We start from the raw sequence: 14,121 nt of genomic DNA on the forward strand, positions 1-14,121 counted from the left end.
TCTTTTCCACCAATAGGACAACAGTAGGACTATGGATGAATTGAATGCCACATGCTATGCCGATAGAGTTTGAGCGAAGAGACACGATTTGAATGAGTGAAAGGGCGGTGTGGGTTGTTTCCGCATTCATTCGAATGTACATATGCGTTCCTTTTGCGTAATACGTCTGTCTGTCTACGGCTATGTTGCTTAACATTGCGAGTCGAGCCCCACGCATAGTATCTATCTCTAATAGTTTCCATTCCATTTCTTGCGATGTGTGCCCCGTCGTGAGCTCTGAAAACGAAGAGGACTGAATTAGGACTGTCTCTCACCTTTGCTTGACTTTGACTCCAATTTGGACAGGGCAGCAGACATGCTGCCACCACCGCCGCCACCGCCGCCACCAGCACTGCCAGAAGGGCCGGAAGAACCGCCCCTGTTGTGCCGACCACCGCCACCGCCACCACCGCCTGTACTGGCTGTGGTAGTGGCTCGCTGTGGATAGATCTCGTTGGTGTACTTGCGCAACAGTCGAAGACAGGATTTGTTCACGTAGCCGAGATACTGCAGCGACTGTTGCAGCTGGAGGGGACGCGAGCGATCGCTCTGCTCGCGCAGCTGCGTCTTGAAGCTCTCCCACGACCAGCTGAGCAGGACGACAAGGCTCTCGAAGCACTCGCGGCTAACGCTATTGGCAAAGGCGCGCGATATGCGCTGGACAGGATCGGCGTCCAGCGGTGCTGGTGTTTGCTTGCAGTCCTGGGTGACCAAACGGTACAGGATGGCGGGTATTTGGCCCGAGTTGACATCCGTGCCGTTGTTGGCCTTCTTGCTGGACTTGAACGAGAACACCACCTGGTCCTCGGTGGTGACCGAAGCCTGACCGCAGGATCCACAGTCCGAAGAGGGACCCGCGATGCGTGCCCAGACCAGATACCAGCGACCAGCGGCCGCACTCACCGGCTTGGGCAGCAGAATGTGATGCTTGCTCCGCGCGGCGCACTCGTACGGCACCTCCTTGGTCTCGCTGAGGAGGACGCCCTCCTTCTCGTACCCACCACCGTCGGTGCCCAGATCGAAGAGCTTCACCTTGCAGCTGTATTCGCCGCGTCCGCCGAACATCCCAAAGCCGCACAGCACAATGTCCGTGTCCGAGGCGAAGCGTATGGCCTCCACACTATGTCCGGAGTAGCCCCAGCCGCCGCCAAAGTTGTCGAAACGATTCACGACCTGATAGTCGCCCCCAGGGGTCTCCGTGGTCTGGTGTATGGCCTTGGGCAGCGTCTGCTCGAAGCAGTACGGTATGTTGTCCTGGGCGGAGGTGAGTATGTCCAGGCAAGCCAGTAGATTCAGTGAGCCCTGCGACCGGGAGACGCGTGCCTCTGCCTTTATGGGCAGCGACAGCTCTGGCGAGAGCAAAGCCCTGTAGTTGGCCGCATTCTACAAGGGATTCAGAGGGGTTTTAGGAGGACATTCAATAGGTGTTCTTAGGTCCTGGGGGTGTACGTACCTCATCGCTTTCGGATATATCGCTGGCCACCACATTGTGGCAGCGTATCCTCCGTGAGACGCCGTCGAAAACCCACAGCACATTGTAGCTGGGGTCCATGGCAAAGGCCAGCTGTTGCGGGGACTGCACTTGGTCCGACGGGGAGCCCGGGCCACCCATCTCCAGTCGCTGTCTCAGAAATCGACGCGGACGTGGTATACATCCGCCGCTGCCAGAGGCCACAACTGCCACTCCCTCCGGCTCCTCAAAGATCTGATTCCGTGCTTCGTGCATGCTCCTTGACATCTGCTCATTGATCGGTACGCCAGCGGTGGCCGTGCCCGCCAGGGCAGTCAGCAGCGATGAGGAGTGGGCCACGGGTTCTGCTAGTGCCGGCGAGGCCATAACCGGTGTGGCCGCATCGGCCTGTCCCTGCTGAGGCTGCGCCTGCGACTGAGACTGCGATTGCCCCTGCATCAGTTGCAAAAAGTTGCTCTGGCCGCGATAGTGGGCCGTGCAGCTGCCATCACGCCTATTGATGGAGAGGGTGTGAAAGGACAGCGGTATGCTAGGCACAAGCACTGCAAGAAAACACGAGATTGGAGATTAGTTCTGCATGAACTGGAATGTAGACGAGGGCGCTCACAAATTGTCTTCCTGTTGGCCACCACATGCATCTTGGGCAGCATTTGGGCGGTGATCAGCGACTCGTCGATTTTGATAAACGTCTGATCCCCATTGGCCCCGATCCATGTGACTTTCTTGCCAAAGCTGGGACCCAGGCCACTGCAAAAACGGAACAAAACCGGAGATTAGGGATCACTCCAACTGGAAGTTATTTGTGGGTGGGGGGCGGCAGGGGCTTACAATACAGCTGCTGGGGAGCAGTTCCACAGGAACTTTTGCCTTTGGGTCAGCACGGGACAGGAGAAGTTGGGCATCAGGGACGCCAGTTCCTTGGAGCAGCTGGGCAGGACACTGCCCTCTTGAGCCGCAACAGCAGCAGCAGCAGCAGGTCCATCACTTGATCCAGATGGTCCAGCAATTGTGCTGCTGGGTTCTTCTTCCTGTGCCTGTGCCTGTGCCTGCGCCTGTGCTGGAGTACCCGGACTCTGTCCTGGTCTTTGGCTCTTGTCCACATTCGGGCCAAAGTCGCTGGGCAATCGACCCAGCTGTCCCTTCTGGTAGTTTCCAAACGTATAGACCATCCCCTTGTGCGTCAGCAACACCGAATGATTGCTCCCAGCCGCCACTTGACTGATGGCTCCCTGGACCTGGACACGCACCGGACCACTGACCGGCTGGAGATCCCCACTGCCCAGCTGTCCGTACTGATTGCTGCCAAACGTATAGACCTCGCCGGCCAGCGTAAGGACGACGGTGTGATGGAGGCCACAGGCCACTTGGACCACGGGCGAGGTGCTTGGCAGCTGCAGCAGTTGCGGCGCCAGCGGAGCCACGCGCGGTGGATCCTTGTCCAGATCGGTGGGTGTTGCGGCGCCCCCGCCAGCAGCGCCCGTCTCCAGTTCGCAGGGTTTCTTCTCTTTGCGTCGCATGAGGAGCGTCTTGGAGCGCTGCTGTCGCTGCTGCATCTCCGTGGATAGGGTCTTTAGTTCCCGGTTGGCATCTAAAGCAAAACAAAACGGAGGTGTTAAGTAAGTAATGCATTCAGATCTTCAGATCCTACGCACCATTATCGTTATCCTGCAGGGCAATACAGGTGGCACACAGGCCGCACTTGGCACACCCGGCATCCCCATGGCCGCAGGGGCAGATGCTTCCCGCCAGCCTCTGTTCGAGCGGTACATTCAGGGCCGACACACAGCTGACATTGTAGCCAGTGCATTCGCGGCACACAATGCAGACGCGGCACTGGCCCTGCACCAAGCTGTGGTCATCGTAGTCGCACAGGGCCGAAAGGTCCAGCTTGTAGCGCTTATCCGGCGGCAGTAGGGCCGCAAAGCAGGATGCCGCGGATGACGACGAGGCCACATCCTTGACGGGCTGCAGCTTGTTAAAGATGCGTCCGCACTGGCCCTTGTTGTTCAGGCCAAAGGAGAAGAGCTGCCCCTTGGCATTGAGCGCCACACAATGGGCCTTGCCCAAAGCGACCTTCGTGACGTGCTGGTCCAGTAGTTCCGTGACAAAGCCCATGGCATCACAGTGGGCCGTGTCCTTCCCGTACATGATCAGTTTCCCCGCCTTGGTGACGAACGCAGAGGTGCCATTGTTGCAGGCGGCATGCACCACCACGTGCCCATCGATTTTGGTCATCTTTTTGGGCTTGACGGCCTTCGGCTGCCTGCGGTTCTTGCTGGTGTCCCCGTCCTCGCCGCGTCGTGCTGTGCCAGCGAAGAAAACGGTCCCATCATCGTTCACCAGCAGCGCATGGATGCCATCGTGACCGACGGCCACATGGACAATATGCGCCGCCTTGGATATGATCAGTTCGGTGAGCTTTAGCGACGGCGTACGACCCAAACACTTGAGGCCGAGGGCCGTTGATTTGCCATAGTAGTAGACGCGTCCGTTGCTGGCCCGAACCAGGCCGAACTCCTTGCCGCAGGCCATCCCCATCACATCCACATCCGCATCCCGACAGGTGGCCGGTAGCTTGGGCTCGAAGCTGTTGTGCGATGATTGGATGCGCTGCACCTGATGCTGGTTGAGCAGATCATCCTCAAAGGCAGCATAGCCCAGGGTGCGGAATTTCTTGCGGGCCAGCTGCAGGGGCAGCTCGAAGGGCTGCGGTTCGCTGCTGTAGCTGTTGTGGTACAGGTTCAGCTTCTTCACCACCAACGTGTCCTGTAAAACGGAGCAAAATGAGCAAGGATTACGGGCTAAGGACTAAGGACTAAGGCCACACTCACATCGCGATTGCTGCAGATGGCATGGAGTGAGTCGTCATCGGTAAATAGGACATAGTTGATGCCCTCACGCATGGGCAGCATATTCAAAGGACTCATCGACTTGAGGGCCAGCGTGTCCAGGCCCACCAGCTGCAGCTGATCGCCCGTATTCCGGCGACAGTTCCTTCTGAAATACAAATGCCCGGCACTGTAGCCCAGCCAGGCATTTCGCTCCCGCGTAAAGTCATCGTTCTGCGCGTACACATGCCCCTTGTAGGAGCCCCCAAAGCCAGTGCCGATCTTCAGCAGATATCCATCGTACAGCAGATACAGAAAGACACCATCGCAGGCCATGGCCGGGGCCGTTTCGGGACCTCCTGGCCCCACTTCGGGCAACTTCAAGGGGAACTAAAAGAAAACAAAGCACAGCGACAGCATAGATGCAATCCCTATATCCACAGGATGTTGTGTCCGCCCACTCACCTCATCGATCAGGGAATTGTGCGGCACTCCGTGACTATGAAAATCCGGACGTGTGGGCTTGTTCAAGGCCGCACTGATCACCGTGTGCTGGAGGGCGGCCAGCACAGCCGGCAATTGGACAATCTGGGCCGAGAGTTGGCGTGGCGACATGAGCATGGCGGCAATCGCCTTGAGCATCTTGCCAGTGTCCCCGCGGGCAATGCAGAGGCCCAGGAGGGCGGCACAGGCCATGGCCGACCAGTTGGCCTCGGCTCCCGTGGTGGAGTTGAGGGCAGCCGGCATGGTGGCCAGATCAAGCAACAGGTCGTACAGCGGGTTGATAAGCTCTTCTGGTTCCATCTTGAAGGACTCTGGCTGCTGCCCCTGGATAACGTCGAGCAGGGCCTTGAGCGCCTTGGTGCAGAGCAGCGGCTGAATGTGGCGGGCGTCGGCAATCAGTTCGAAGAGGCTGCGCAGTCCGGCGCCCACGATGAGCGGAACGGTGGCATAGACGGGCTCCCGTTCGGTGGGCTCCTCGGTGTCAGAGTCTGCGTCGCTGTTGGCACTGTCGCGACGGTTGCGCTTGTCGGCAGAGCCACCCGCAGCTCCGGGTCCGATCACCACACCAATCAGGCCAGCGATGGCAGCACCGCCAGGTGCTATGCCGTGCCCAGGGCCACCGCCGAGCGCCCCGGCGGCTAGGGCCAGTTGAGCGTGACATGTGCAGTCCAGAATGTTGCTGGCCAAGCAGCTGGCGGCACACAGCAGGCAGCAGGAGGAGTCCAAATTGGCGGCCCACTTTTTCAGGCCCATTCCGGCCTCCCTGCCACCGCCGCCGCCCTCCTGAAGCAAGGCATATCTAGTCTCCGCTTCCAGGACTGTGGTGCGAATGGCCGAGAAGACGGCAAACTTGGAGGCATTCGGCTCTAGCTCGATGTGGCCAGCCGGGAACGAGGGCATGATCATCAGCTGCTCCTTGACCAGTGGCGGATCCAGGGGATTCACAATGTTACCGGGATTCCCATCCAGCACGGCGGCGGCAGCAGCGGCCGCCATCGCTGCCGCCGACTTCTCCTTGCGGCTTTTGCGCTTGGTGAGGGTCCTCCTTTCATTGTGGGCTCGCCTGCGGAAGGGCCAAGAAAGTATCGATTAAACAAAATGTGTGGCTGTGGGACGAAAAGAGCGTGGGTGGACATTCCTATGGATTAGTGTTGGGTAAACATTGCTCATTTTGGGGAACATGTTCACTTGTTCTTTTTTAGTAAGTGAGTCAACTCACTCATATTGCTCACTTGTTCACCTAGATTGCTCAGTTGCTTATTGCTCACTCAGATTGCTCACTTGCTCACTTAGATTGCTCAGTTGCTCACTTGGTCACTGTTCACGCACAGATCACTAAGCACCACAGAATTTGACACAAATAAAATACGTTACATTTTAATTTTAATCAAACATTTAAAACTAAAAAACTAAAAATTGCAATGATTCAAAATTTCACTATACTTTCGAAGTATCGAATATACTTCGAATTAGCGACATACTGAATTTTCAAAAGAATAAACAGTTTTGCCAGTAACACAAAAAGTGTGAAGTAAAAGCAAATATGAGCAACAACTGCCAGAACGCAAAATGTCCTTTGAGGAGCAAAATTGCGCAAAAAGTGAGTAGAGAACAAGTGAGCAAAAATGAACAAGTGAACAACAAAGAACAAGTGAGCAAAAAAGAACAAGTGAACATGTTCAGTTGCTCATTTAAGTGAACAACTCTTTTTTGTTCACTCACTCATGAGCAACACAACACTACTATGGATTCAGGCTTGCAGTGGAGTAACGGCACCGACGCTGCCATGACTGCATGCGCGCACTCGATATATTTCCAATCGGAAAATGGACCAACGGAAATTGAAATTTGAAAAAGTGATGCAGGTCGCGGATTTTTTGGTCTCGCTTCTCGAATGGCAACAAACAAAACAACACAAACAACACAAACAACACCAAAATAGGCAGGCAGGCGGCAAGTGGGAAGCAAGCCACCAGCTGGCGCGCAGCCGGGTCAGCTGATGCAGCGGTGCTGCCCATTTGTCGAGCCCGGGCTGCGACTCATTTCAACCCCGTTTTGGCATCACTTTTGCCGGGGGTTGAAGACCTAGATTGATGGCGGAGGGCGGAGGAGAGAGAGTGCAACTGCGACTGCGGCGGTTCGATCGATTTTTCAACCCCACAGAAGCAAAAGAGGGATACAGCTATTGTCCTTTGTACTTATTAGGATTACCTGCGTGTTTGGTTTGTAAACAACTCGTAGAAATGATCACCATATTTCATGGGATTCAATAGTCCCACCATATTTGCGGGCATTTTTCCTTGAGCGCGGTCAAATCGATATTTTCTTCTCTATATAGATATCTTTATATATATACATATACACCTCTGTAAAAACGTACTGCGTGGGCAGCAGCAAACCGTACCGAAGAAACCGTACCGTTAGCGTTTAACAAGCGAAAATATTTGCGAACTTGAATTTATCTTTGGCTAATTTATTGCACAAAAATTACGAACATAAAAAAATTTAATTAAACAACTAAGAATTAACTATTTGGCATTGGCATTCTAATAAAATATTGCTAAAACTTGAACTTAACTATCGCCTACGCCATTTGCCATTTGCACTCCGCGAACACACACACTTGCAGCAAGTAGCACAACATTTTAAAAGTTTCCGATGGAAATGTCGATATGTCGATGGCGAAACCATCGATGGAAGGACTATCGATGGTTATTGGTCGTCCTTGTACGAACTGAGTTCATCCCAACGAACCACTGTTAAAAAATCGCTACTTAACATTTGAGTTTGACGGCGGAAAATAATTACGTTTTTAAATTCTCCTTATAGATCCAACTTAATTAAAATGTCTTTTTCACAGGCTGATATGTTATGACCTGCAAGACCATAAACTAAAAAATTTCATTGGAATAGCTTTAGATCTTAGGGATTTTCTGCATTTACCTTGAAATTTCTTGAGAATGTTGCTTTTTCCGTCCCTAATATTGATGGATTTTTTACATAAAAAAAAGTGCGTTAGATACAGTGCATCCAACGGATAGAAAGTCAGGGGAACCACAACAACAAAATAATGCCTGAGCGTAGTGTGTTGCACAGGCTGGCAGCCCTGTGGAGTAGCTCTCAAAGGCGTAGATAAAGCAGAAGAAGTGTAGTTAGCGTGTAGCTACCATGTAAGGAAATGGATTTAGTGGACATTGTTGGTTTGTTTAAACCTTATTTTATAAGCAGTGCAATAATTATGAAAACTTAGATGTAACCAGTCTTGTAGGAAATCGATTTAATAATCGGATTAAATTGTGAGTTTAGATCTGAGGGTCTTAGCTAGCTAGTAATATTCAACCGAATATCAAAAACGAGGAATATGATGGAACTTGAATAATTCGTCAGTATATTTACGGTATATTTTTAAAATGAGACCGTATATTTTGGTATTTATTTGAATCGAGTAGAATCTGTAATAACCAGTTCACAACAATGAGTCCCATTCCATACACAAACATGTTGCTAATTCCATGCACATACCCTGGGGGAAATGGATGATATAGAATTGCGGAAATGTGTGTCATTCCAGGCTCTAATTAATGCAGAAACTAGATAGTCTCTGTTTCAAACGATATTTTGCAGCTCATCGTCTGTCTACAGAGACCATGAACTGGTACTGGGATCAGGATTTATTTACAAACACCTAATCAAATGCATGAATAGACCAAAAAAATGCAATCTAAGACAAGGTCTTTACCAATTACGTTTGAAAGCAGGTTGGAAAACAGTATCTTTATATAATATTCACGAAATAGGGTATAAAAATGACCACACTCTGGTTGACAAGAAATGAGTCTGCAAATACCAGCAACATTGACGTCACAACCTGCGATTCTTCAACATTTTTGTTGAAGTCTTGTTTTTGTCAAAACAAAAAACATGCAAGTACTTAAAAGTAATTAATCCTGATTAAAATTGTTTCAGCAATCATATAAAATTATCTGGGCTAAACTGAGAGATCTATATAGCTGGGAATATTCGACGGAAGAAAGAATAACCAGGAATTAGTCGTCATAACCGGTTGACAGCAATGAGTCCCATTCCATGCACACATACCCTGGGGGAAATGGATGTTATAGAACTGGGAATATGCTTGTCATCACAGAATACTGTATGGTTAGTGGTTATTCTGTGCTTCCCACTATCGCCCACTATCGGAACATTGAACCATCGATAGTTTAGTAGCGCGATAGTGCCCTACCATCGATAGTGTCGATAGTGCCATCGATAGTTCTCCACCTCTAGTCGCAATGAAAACAACGGTAAGCGCAAAAAAAAATGGCATGATAAAAAAAGCCTCTGCGTGCGCGATAAGAGGCAAGATATGAAAATGTGTGTATTTTGGTAACGCTTACTCATTGCTCATTCTGTTCCGTTCCCCCCCCCGCAGCCGCAAGTGAATCTGTTGGCTTGTCTGCTTCTCCTGCCGCTGTTCTGTGTGGTGCTGCCGGTGAATGGCTACGACAAGGAGATGACCGTCTATGTGGATGCCGGCAAGACGGAGTGCCTGTACCACAGCGTCAAGCAGGGTGAGACGATTGACTTTGAATACCAGGTGATCGATGGTGGGCATGGGGACCTGGACATCAGCTTCACCCTGCTCGATCCCATTGGCCTGGTGATAGTCAGTGATTTTAAGAAGCCGGAGAACATGCACCGTCACGATGTAGAGAAGGAGGGCGACTATCGTTTCTGCTTCGACAACAGCTTCAGCATGTTCAACCGCAAGACGGTCTTCTTTGAGCTGATTGTGGAGCGTGAGGGCGATCAGCATCATGGCGACACACAGTGGAACGAGGATCTGGCCGATCTCACGCCCGACGAGTACTACGACATGAAGGTGCAGGACATCATGGACTTTATCGGCCGCATTCGTCTGCAGCTGAACAAGGCCCGCCAGCTGCAGGACATGCTCCGATCGCATGAGGCCCGCGACCGCAATCTGGCGGAGACGAACTTCCAGAAGGTCAACCACTGGTCGATGCTGCAGATCAGTGCCATGATTGGCGTTGGTCTCATCCAGGTCTTCATGCTGCGCAGCATCTTCGAGACCCATGGTCGCATGCATCACCTGTGGCGCAAGCTGGGCATTTGATGAAGCAACTCCGCCAGCCAGCCGGAGAAGACTGTGGAGTGTTTACCAAAGATGCGAGAGCTTGATCATTTTCAGAAGCCAGGTCCATGTCCATGTCCAACAGCATTTCAACATAATTTGCCAATTAGTATGTAAGACATTGTACGGCTCATAAGCCGCAACCGCTTGCCATCATCTTAGTTCTATATAGTTCTTCATGCATACATATTTATTGAAATCAGATGTATCTACTATATATATATATTGACTATATATATATATATATATATATATATATATACCAACGTGTCTGCTTGCATGCGTGAGTGTGTGATTGTGTAGGCATTGTTAAACAAAAGCAATTTTTAATTCTAAGCAAAACTAAGAGGTTATATGAAATAAAAACAAGAATGAAGTGAAAGCACATCAAAACGAGATACCTTTTGTGATGTGGACGCGTTCCACTGGGCCAGCTATGTCCACTCTTCCCCTACTCCGGTCATTTAGGAAATTAGATCTGTTCTTGGATGCCACTATGGCCTGCGATCCTATCTATTTTTGCCAAGGATGCATTCTCTGCCCTGACAGAGTTCCATTTCCCTCTAGCTCTCTCTGATTGGGATGCATATTCTCGGCCCTGGAAGCCTTCCACTAGCTCTGCCCTGAAAGCGAGGCATCTGAAGGAATCTTTAGCGGGGAGGTTTTTCAACAGTTTTGTCATTTAATTCACTAAAAAAAAGGTAAGCCAGTCCACATTATTACTAGCATTGGTGTTTATTATCGACATTTCCTTCAGGAAACGGAACGCTCGCCTGCAACGGGCAGTGTTTGGAGTGGCAGCTGCAGCATCATCGTTTTATCTTGCACTCCGCACGCAGAAGCTTAGTGGCCCGGGTTTCTGTTTGTGGTTTGTGTATGTGTGTGTTGGGGGGAAGGAGTAACAGCAAGACCAAGCCCAGAGCCAGAGCCTAGGCCGCCTTGTCCAGGCGCTTCTGGCGCTCCAGCAGGCGACGCTCGCGCTCAAACTCCTTCATGCGCAGCACATAGTCCTCGTATTCGCAGGTCAAGAACTCGTGCTTCTCATGCGCGCACTGATAGACAAAGGGGAACTTGTCCGAGCGGCAGGCCTGGTAGGCGATCAGCTTGTGGGCACAATAGTCGCGGTCCTCGAGCGGCAGCTTAACCGATTCCATCTCCTCCTGAGTGGCGATCATGACTCGCTCCTTGCGAGAAGTAAATCCCAACATGGGATCGAATGAAGGCACCACATCCGGACCGGGTGTCACATCTGGCCTCAGATAGTGATTCACAGCGTTGCCCATCCTATGGGGAAGTCAAAGAACATTGTTAGGGCATGCAAAATCATTTAAAATCACACTAAATAAATTACGTAAAATTTTTGTTTTCTCGTCGATTTTGTTGTTGCGCCCCTGCTGTCCAGTGTGACCGCGGATTTTTCGTTAAAATATAACGTCCGACCCTCAGAAATATACCAAAATATACCGTCTCATTTTCAAAATATACCTTAAATATACTGACGAATTATTCAAGTTCCATCATATTCCTCGTTTTTGATATTCGGTTCAATATTACTAGCTAGCTATGACCCTCAGATTTGAACTAATAATTTACTCCGATTATTTAATCAATTTCCTAAGAGACTCGTTAAATTTATGTTTTCACCTTTATGCCATTGCTTATAAAATAAGGTTTAAGCAAAAACGGTTAACAACAATTTCTACAAAATTCATTTTTTTTTACATAGTAACTACACGCATTCTACACATTAGCAACACATTAACTACATTTATATGTAATTACCAAAAGCGACACCTGAAGGGGAAATGTGTAACTTTCAAAAAATATGTTTTCTTTATATTAGCTCCATGAAAGCGCCAGTGGGAAATACCTCCGTTATCCACAATTTGACATGTCTTGTTTTCCGAAATTTTTGAAAAAATTAAGATTTTGATGGCAAACGGTCAGGAACTCAATTCTGATCACGAATTGGTATTCATTATGGCCTCGAACATTTCTCTAAAGGAAATTTCTACACGGTTTCTACATTGGTACATTGGACAAGAGGGTGGTCCACAATTTGCATGGTGTGTGAGCTAGACGAAATATACCATCTCATTTTCAAAATATACCGATGAATAAACGAACTTAACCGTCTTAGCCGCCCTGATACTACTGTTTGTAAATTCTTCTTTTAGATTCATCCCCCTTTATTAACAAAAAACCCCACCTGAACTAGCGTTTGGCGCCATAAAATTCAAATTCAATCGACAGACGAGGAGTCAAGGAGAAACCCACCACGAGGTCAACGGCATGCTGTTACACTGGCAGGGTGTGTTCGGCCAACGAGGTAGCCCCAAAAGAGAGTCAACTTTTTCCAATTTGGTGTGCAGCCCTGGGTACCGCGCAAACTGAGTTTTTCATTTGTTTTGATTATTTTTTAATTCATAAAAAGAGCCAGATGAACTTTTTTCCAAATTACTACTCGATCGAGGATATATTTGTAACCCAGGAGAAGGTCGAATGCAAGGTCAACACGAAGCTTCAGCGTATGGGTACGTAAATCGAGAGCATCTGCTCGATCGTATCATTTGAATGTTTTTGTGGATTTCTGTAGGCTTCTTGGATGCCGGCGCAGAGGGAGACGACTTGGAAGCGGGGCGCAGCATCAATCTGCCGCTCTGGTATATCAAGGAACTGAAGGTAAACAACGCCTACTTCACCGTCTCCGTTCCCGATATCTACAAGAATGTGCACAAGGCCGTCTGTGAGGCGGAGACCACGCACATCGAACTGGGGCGACTGCATCCGTACTTTTACGAGTTTGGCCGCTATCTGACGCCCTATGACCGAAACCATGTCATCGGACGCATCATCTTTGAGACGATGCGGCAGCGTGTGCGTCATCTGCTGGACATATCGAAGAACGATGGACAAATGGCCAAGTCCGAGCTGCGACTGGACAACATCGAGGCGAAGCTGCACGAGGCGGGCGTGCGAACCAATACGCAGGTAAGTTATCACTTTCTGAGTCCATTCCAGTGATCCACTCATGCAGCATCCCATCCCCGTTTCAGTATATCAACTGGCTGCAGATGACGGGCAATAAAATTCTCATCTCGGAGTTGGTGGAGGAGCATCAGAAGAAGCGAAAACGTGACCGCAGCGACGACGAGAGCGACAGTCTGCCCAGCAGTAAACGTGTCACCCTGTGACACACACATCCCCCAATAGTTATGAGTGTTTTTTTGTTTGTTGAAACGTTTTAGCAATTTTATTCTGTAACTCGCTGCTCGCTGCCCCGATCAGATCAGATTCTATGCATACCATGTAAATACACACATACGCACCACACACACACGGACACACACACACGTTTCATTGTGCCACAAAAATACAATACATTCGGTCTACGTACATATGCATAGATAGTAGTTTCAAAATACATACAGATCTATATGAGATATACATATCTATGCGTGTATATTATTGCATGCCTGTATAGCGACAGCAGGGGTTAAGTTGTGGTTGTTTGTTGTTTGTTTTGTAAATACATATACATAGCTAAGCATTTCTGACAGGACAGAAGCACAATGCACACACGGTTAGGTACCATCTATAAACACCTACTGCTGCTCAACTCTCTCTCTCACTCGCTCACTCACTATCTCTTCTATCGATCTAACTCTCTCTTGCTCTTGCTCCGGAAGTACCATCGTCTTCAAACCATATATTGTATATAAATAAGTAGCGCAGCTACATACATACACACAAAAATACAAATACACATACACATACACATATAAATACAATTTCTTGTAAGCTCAATTAAAACAATTTGGTTTTGATGCACATTTCACAAATAAAACAATATCCAGCGATCGACAGATCGACAGCTCTTTCCTCTGCATTCTGATCAGTTATAGCTATATGTAGATATATATATAGTTATATGTAGTTTGTGCATAGCCTCAACAATCCAATTAATCAATCAACAATTTGCCAGCCTATCGATGTTTAACAGAAAGAACAAACATAAATTTGCGTGTACCGTGTACCGTGTACTATTCGCCATAAAACGAATGGAATCCTACAACATAGTACATTCACATGTACATATGTGTTACTAATCACTTTGGCTTTTG

The 14,121-nt window shown here is 49.2% G+C and overlaps 4 protein-coding genes across 5 annotated transcripts in view; 2 read left to right on the forward strand and 2 right to left on the reverse strand.

Annotated features, from left to right (window-relative positions):
• LOC108154658 (E3 ubiquitin-protein ligase highwire) overlaps positions 1–7,456 on the reverse strand; it is a 52,110-nt gene extending 44,654 nt beyond the window's left edge. For both annotated transcript variants that reach the window (XM_017285005.2, XM_017284998.2), the window contains exons 1-8: positions 7,054–7,456; positions 4,804–5,905; positions 4,342–4,728; positions 3,163–4,276; positions 2,339–3,098; positions 2,118–2,257; positions 1,493–2,052; positions 315–1,422 (exon numbers count right to left, since the gene is read on the reverse strand). In XM_017285005.2, the coding sequence (XP_017140494.1) occupies positions 315–1,422; positions 1,493–2,052; positions 2,118–2,257; positions 2,339–3,098; positions 3,163–4,276; positions 4,342–4,728; positions 4,804–5,905; positions 7,054–7,136 (5,254 nt within the window). In that variant the 5' untranslated portion in view covers positions 7,137–7,456. The remainder of the gene's footprint in view (positions 1–314; positions 1,423–1,492; positions 2,053–2,117; positions 2,258–2,338; positions 3,099–3,162; positions 4,277–4,341; positions 4,729–4,803; positions 5,906–7,053) is intronic.
• Positions 7,457–9,036: 1,580 nt separating this feature from the next.
• Positions 9,037–10,379, forward strand: LOC108164739 (transmembrane emp24 domain-containing protein 5). Its single transcript, XM_017300632.2, has 2 exons — positions 9,037–9,146; positions 9,275–10,379. The coding sequence occupies exons 1-2, from the start codon at positions 9,135–9,137 to the stop codon at positions 9,977–9,979; spliced, it is 717 nt and encodes a 238-aa protein (XP_017156121.1). The 5' UTR covers positions 9,037–9,134; the 3' UTR covers positions 9,980–10,379.
• Positions 10,380–10,655: 276 nt separating this feature from the next.
• LOC108164740 (NADH dehydrogenase [ubiquinone] 1 beta subcomplex subunit 7) lies at positions 10,656–11,452 on the reverse strand. Its single transcript, XM_017300633.2, has 2 exons — positions 11,349–11,452; positions 10,656–11,281 (listed from the first exon to the last, which is right to left on the reverse strand). The coding sequence occupies exon 2, from the start codon at positions 11,278–11,280 to the stop codon at positions 10,927–10,929; it is 354 nt and encodes a 117-aa protein (XP_017156122.1). The 5' UTR covers position 11,281; positions 11,349–11,452; the 3' UTR covers positions 10,656–10,926.
• Positions 11,453–12,344: 892 nt separating this feature from the next.
• On the forward strand, positions 12,345–13,847 carry LOC108159769 (probable DNA replication complex GINS protein PSF3). The gene is made up of 3 exons (XM_017293330.2): positions 12,345–12,531; positions 12,594–12,988; positions 13,054–13,847. The coding sequence occupies exons 1-3, from the start codon at positions 12,438–12,440 to the stop codon at positions 13,189–13,191; spliced, it is 627 nt and encodes a 208-aa protein (XP_017148819.1). The 5' UTR covers positions 12,345–12,437; the 3' UTR covers positions 13,192–13,847.
• The last annotated feature ends 274 nt before the right edge of the window (positions 13,848–14,121 follow it).

The sequence above is a fragment of the Drosophila miranda genome, chromosome XL (assembly GCF_003369915.1).
Source record: "Drosophila miranda strain MSH22 chromosome XL, D.miranda_PacBio2.1, whole genome shotgun sequence".
NCBI classification, from domain to species: Eukaryota; Metazoa; Arthropoda; class Insecta; order Diptera; family Drosophilidae; genus Drosophila; species Drosophila miranda.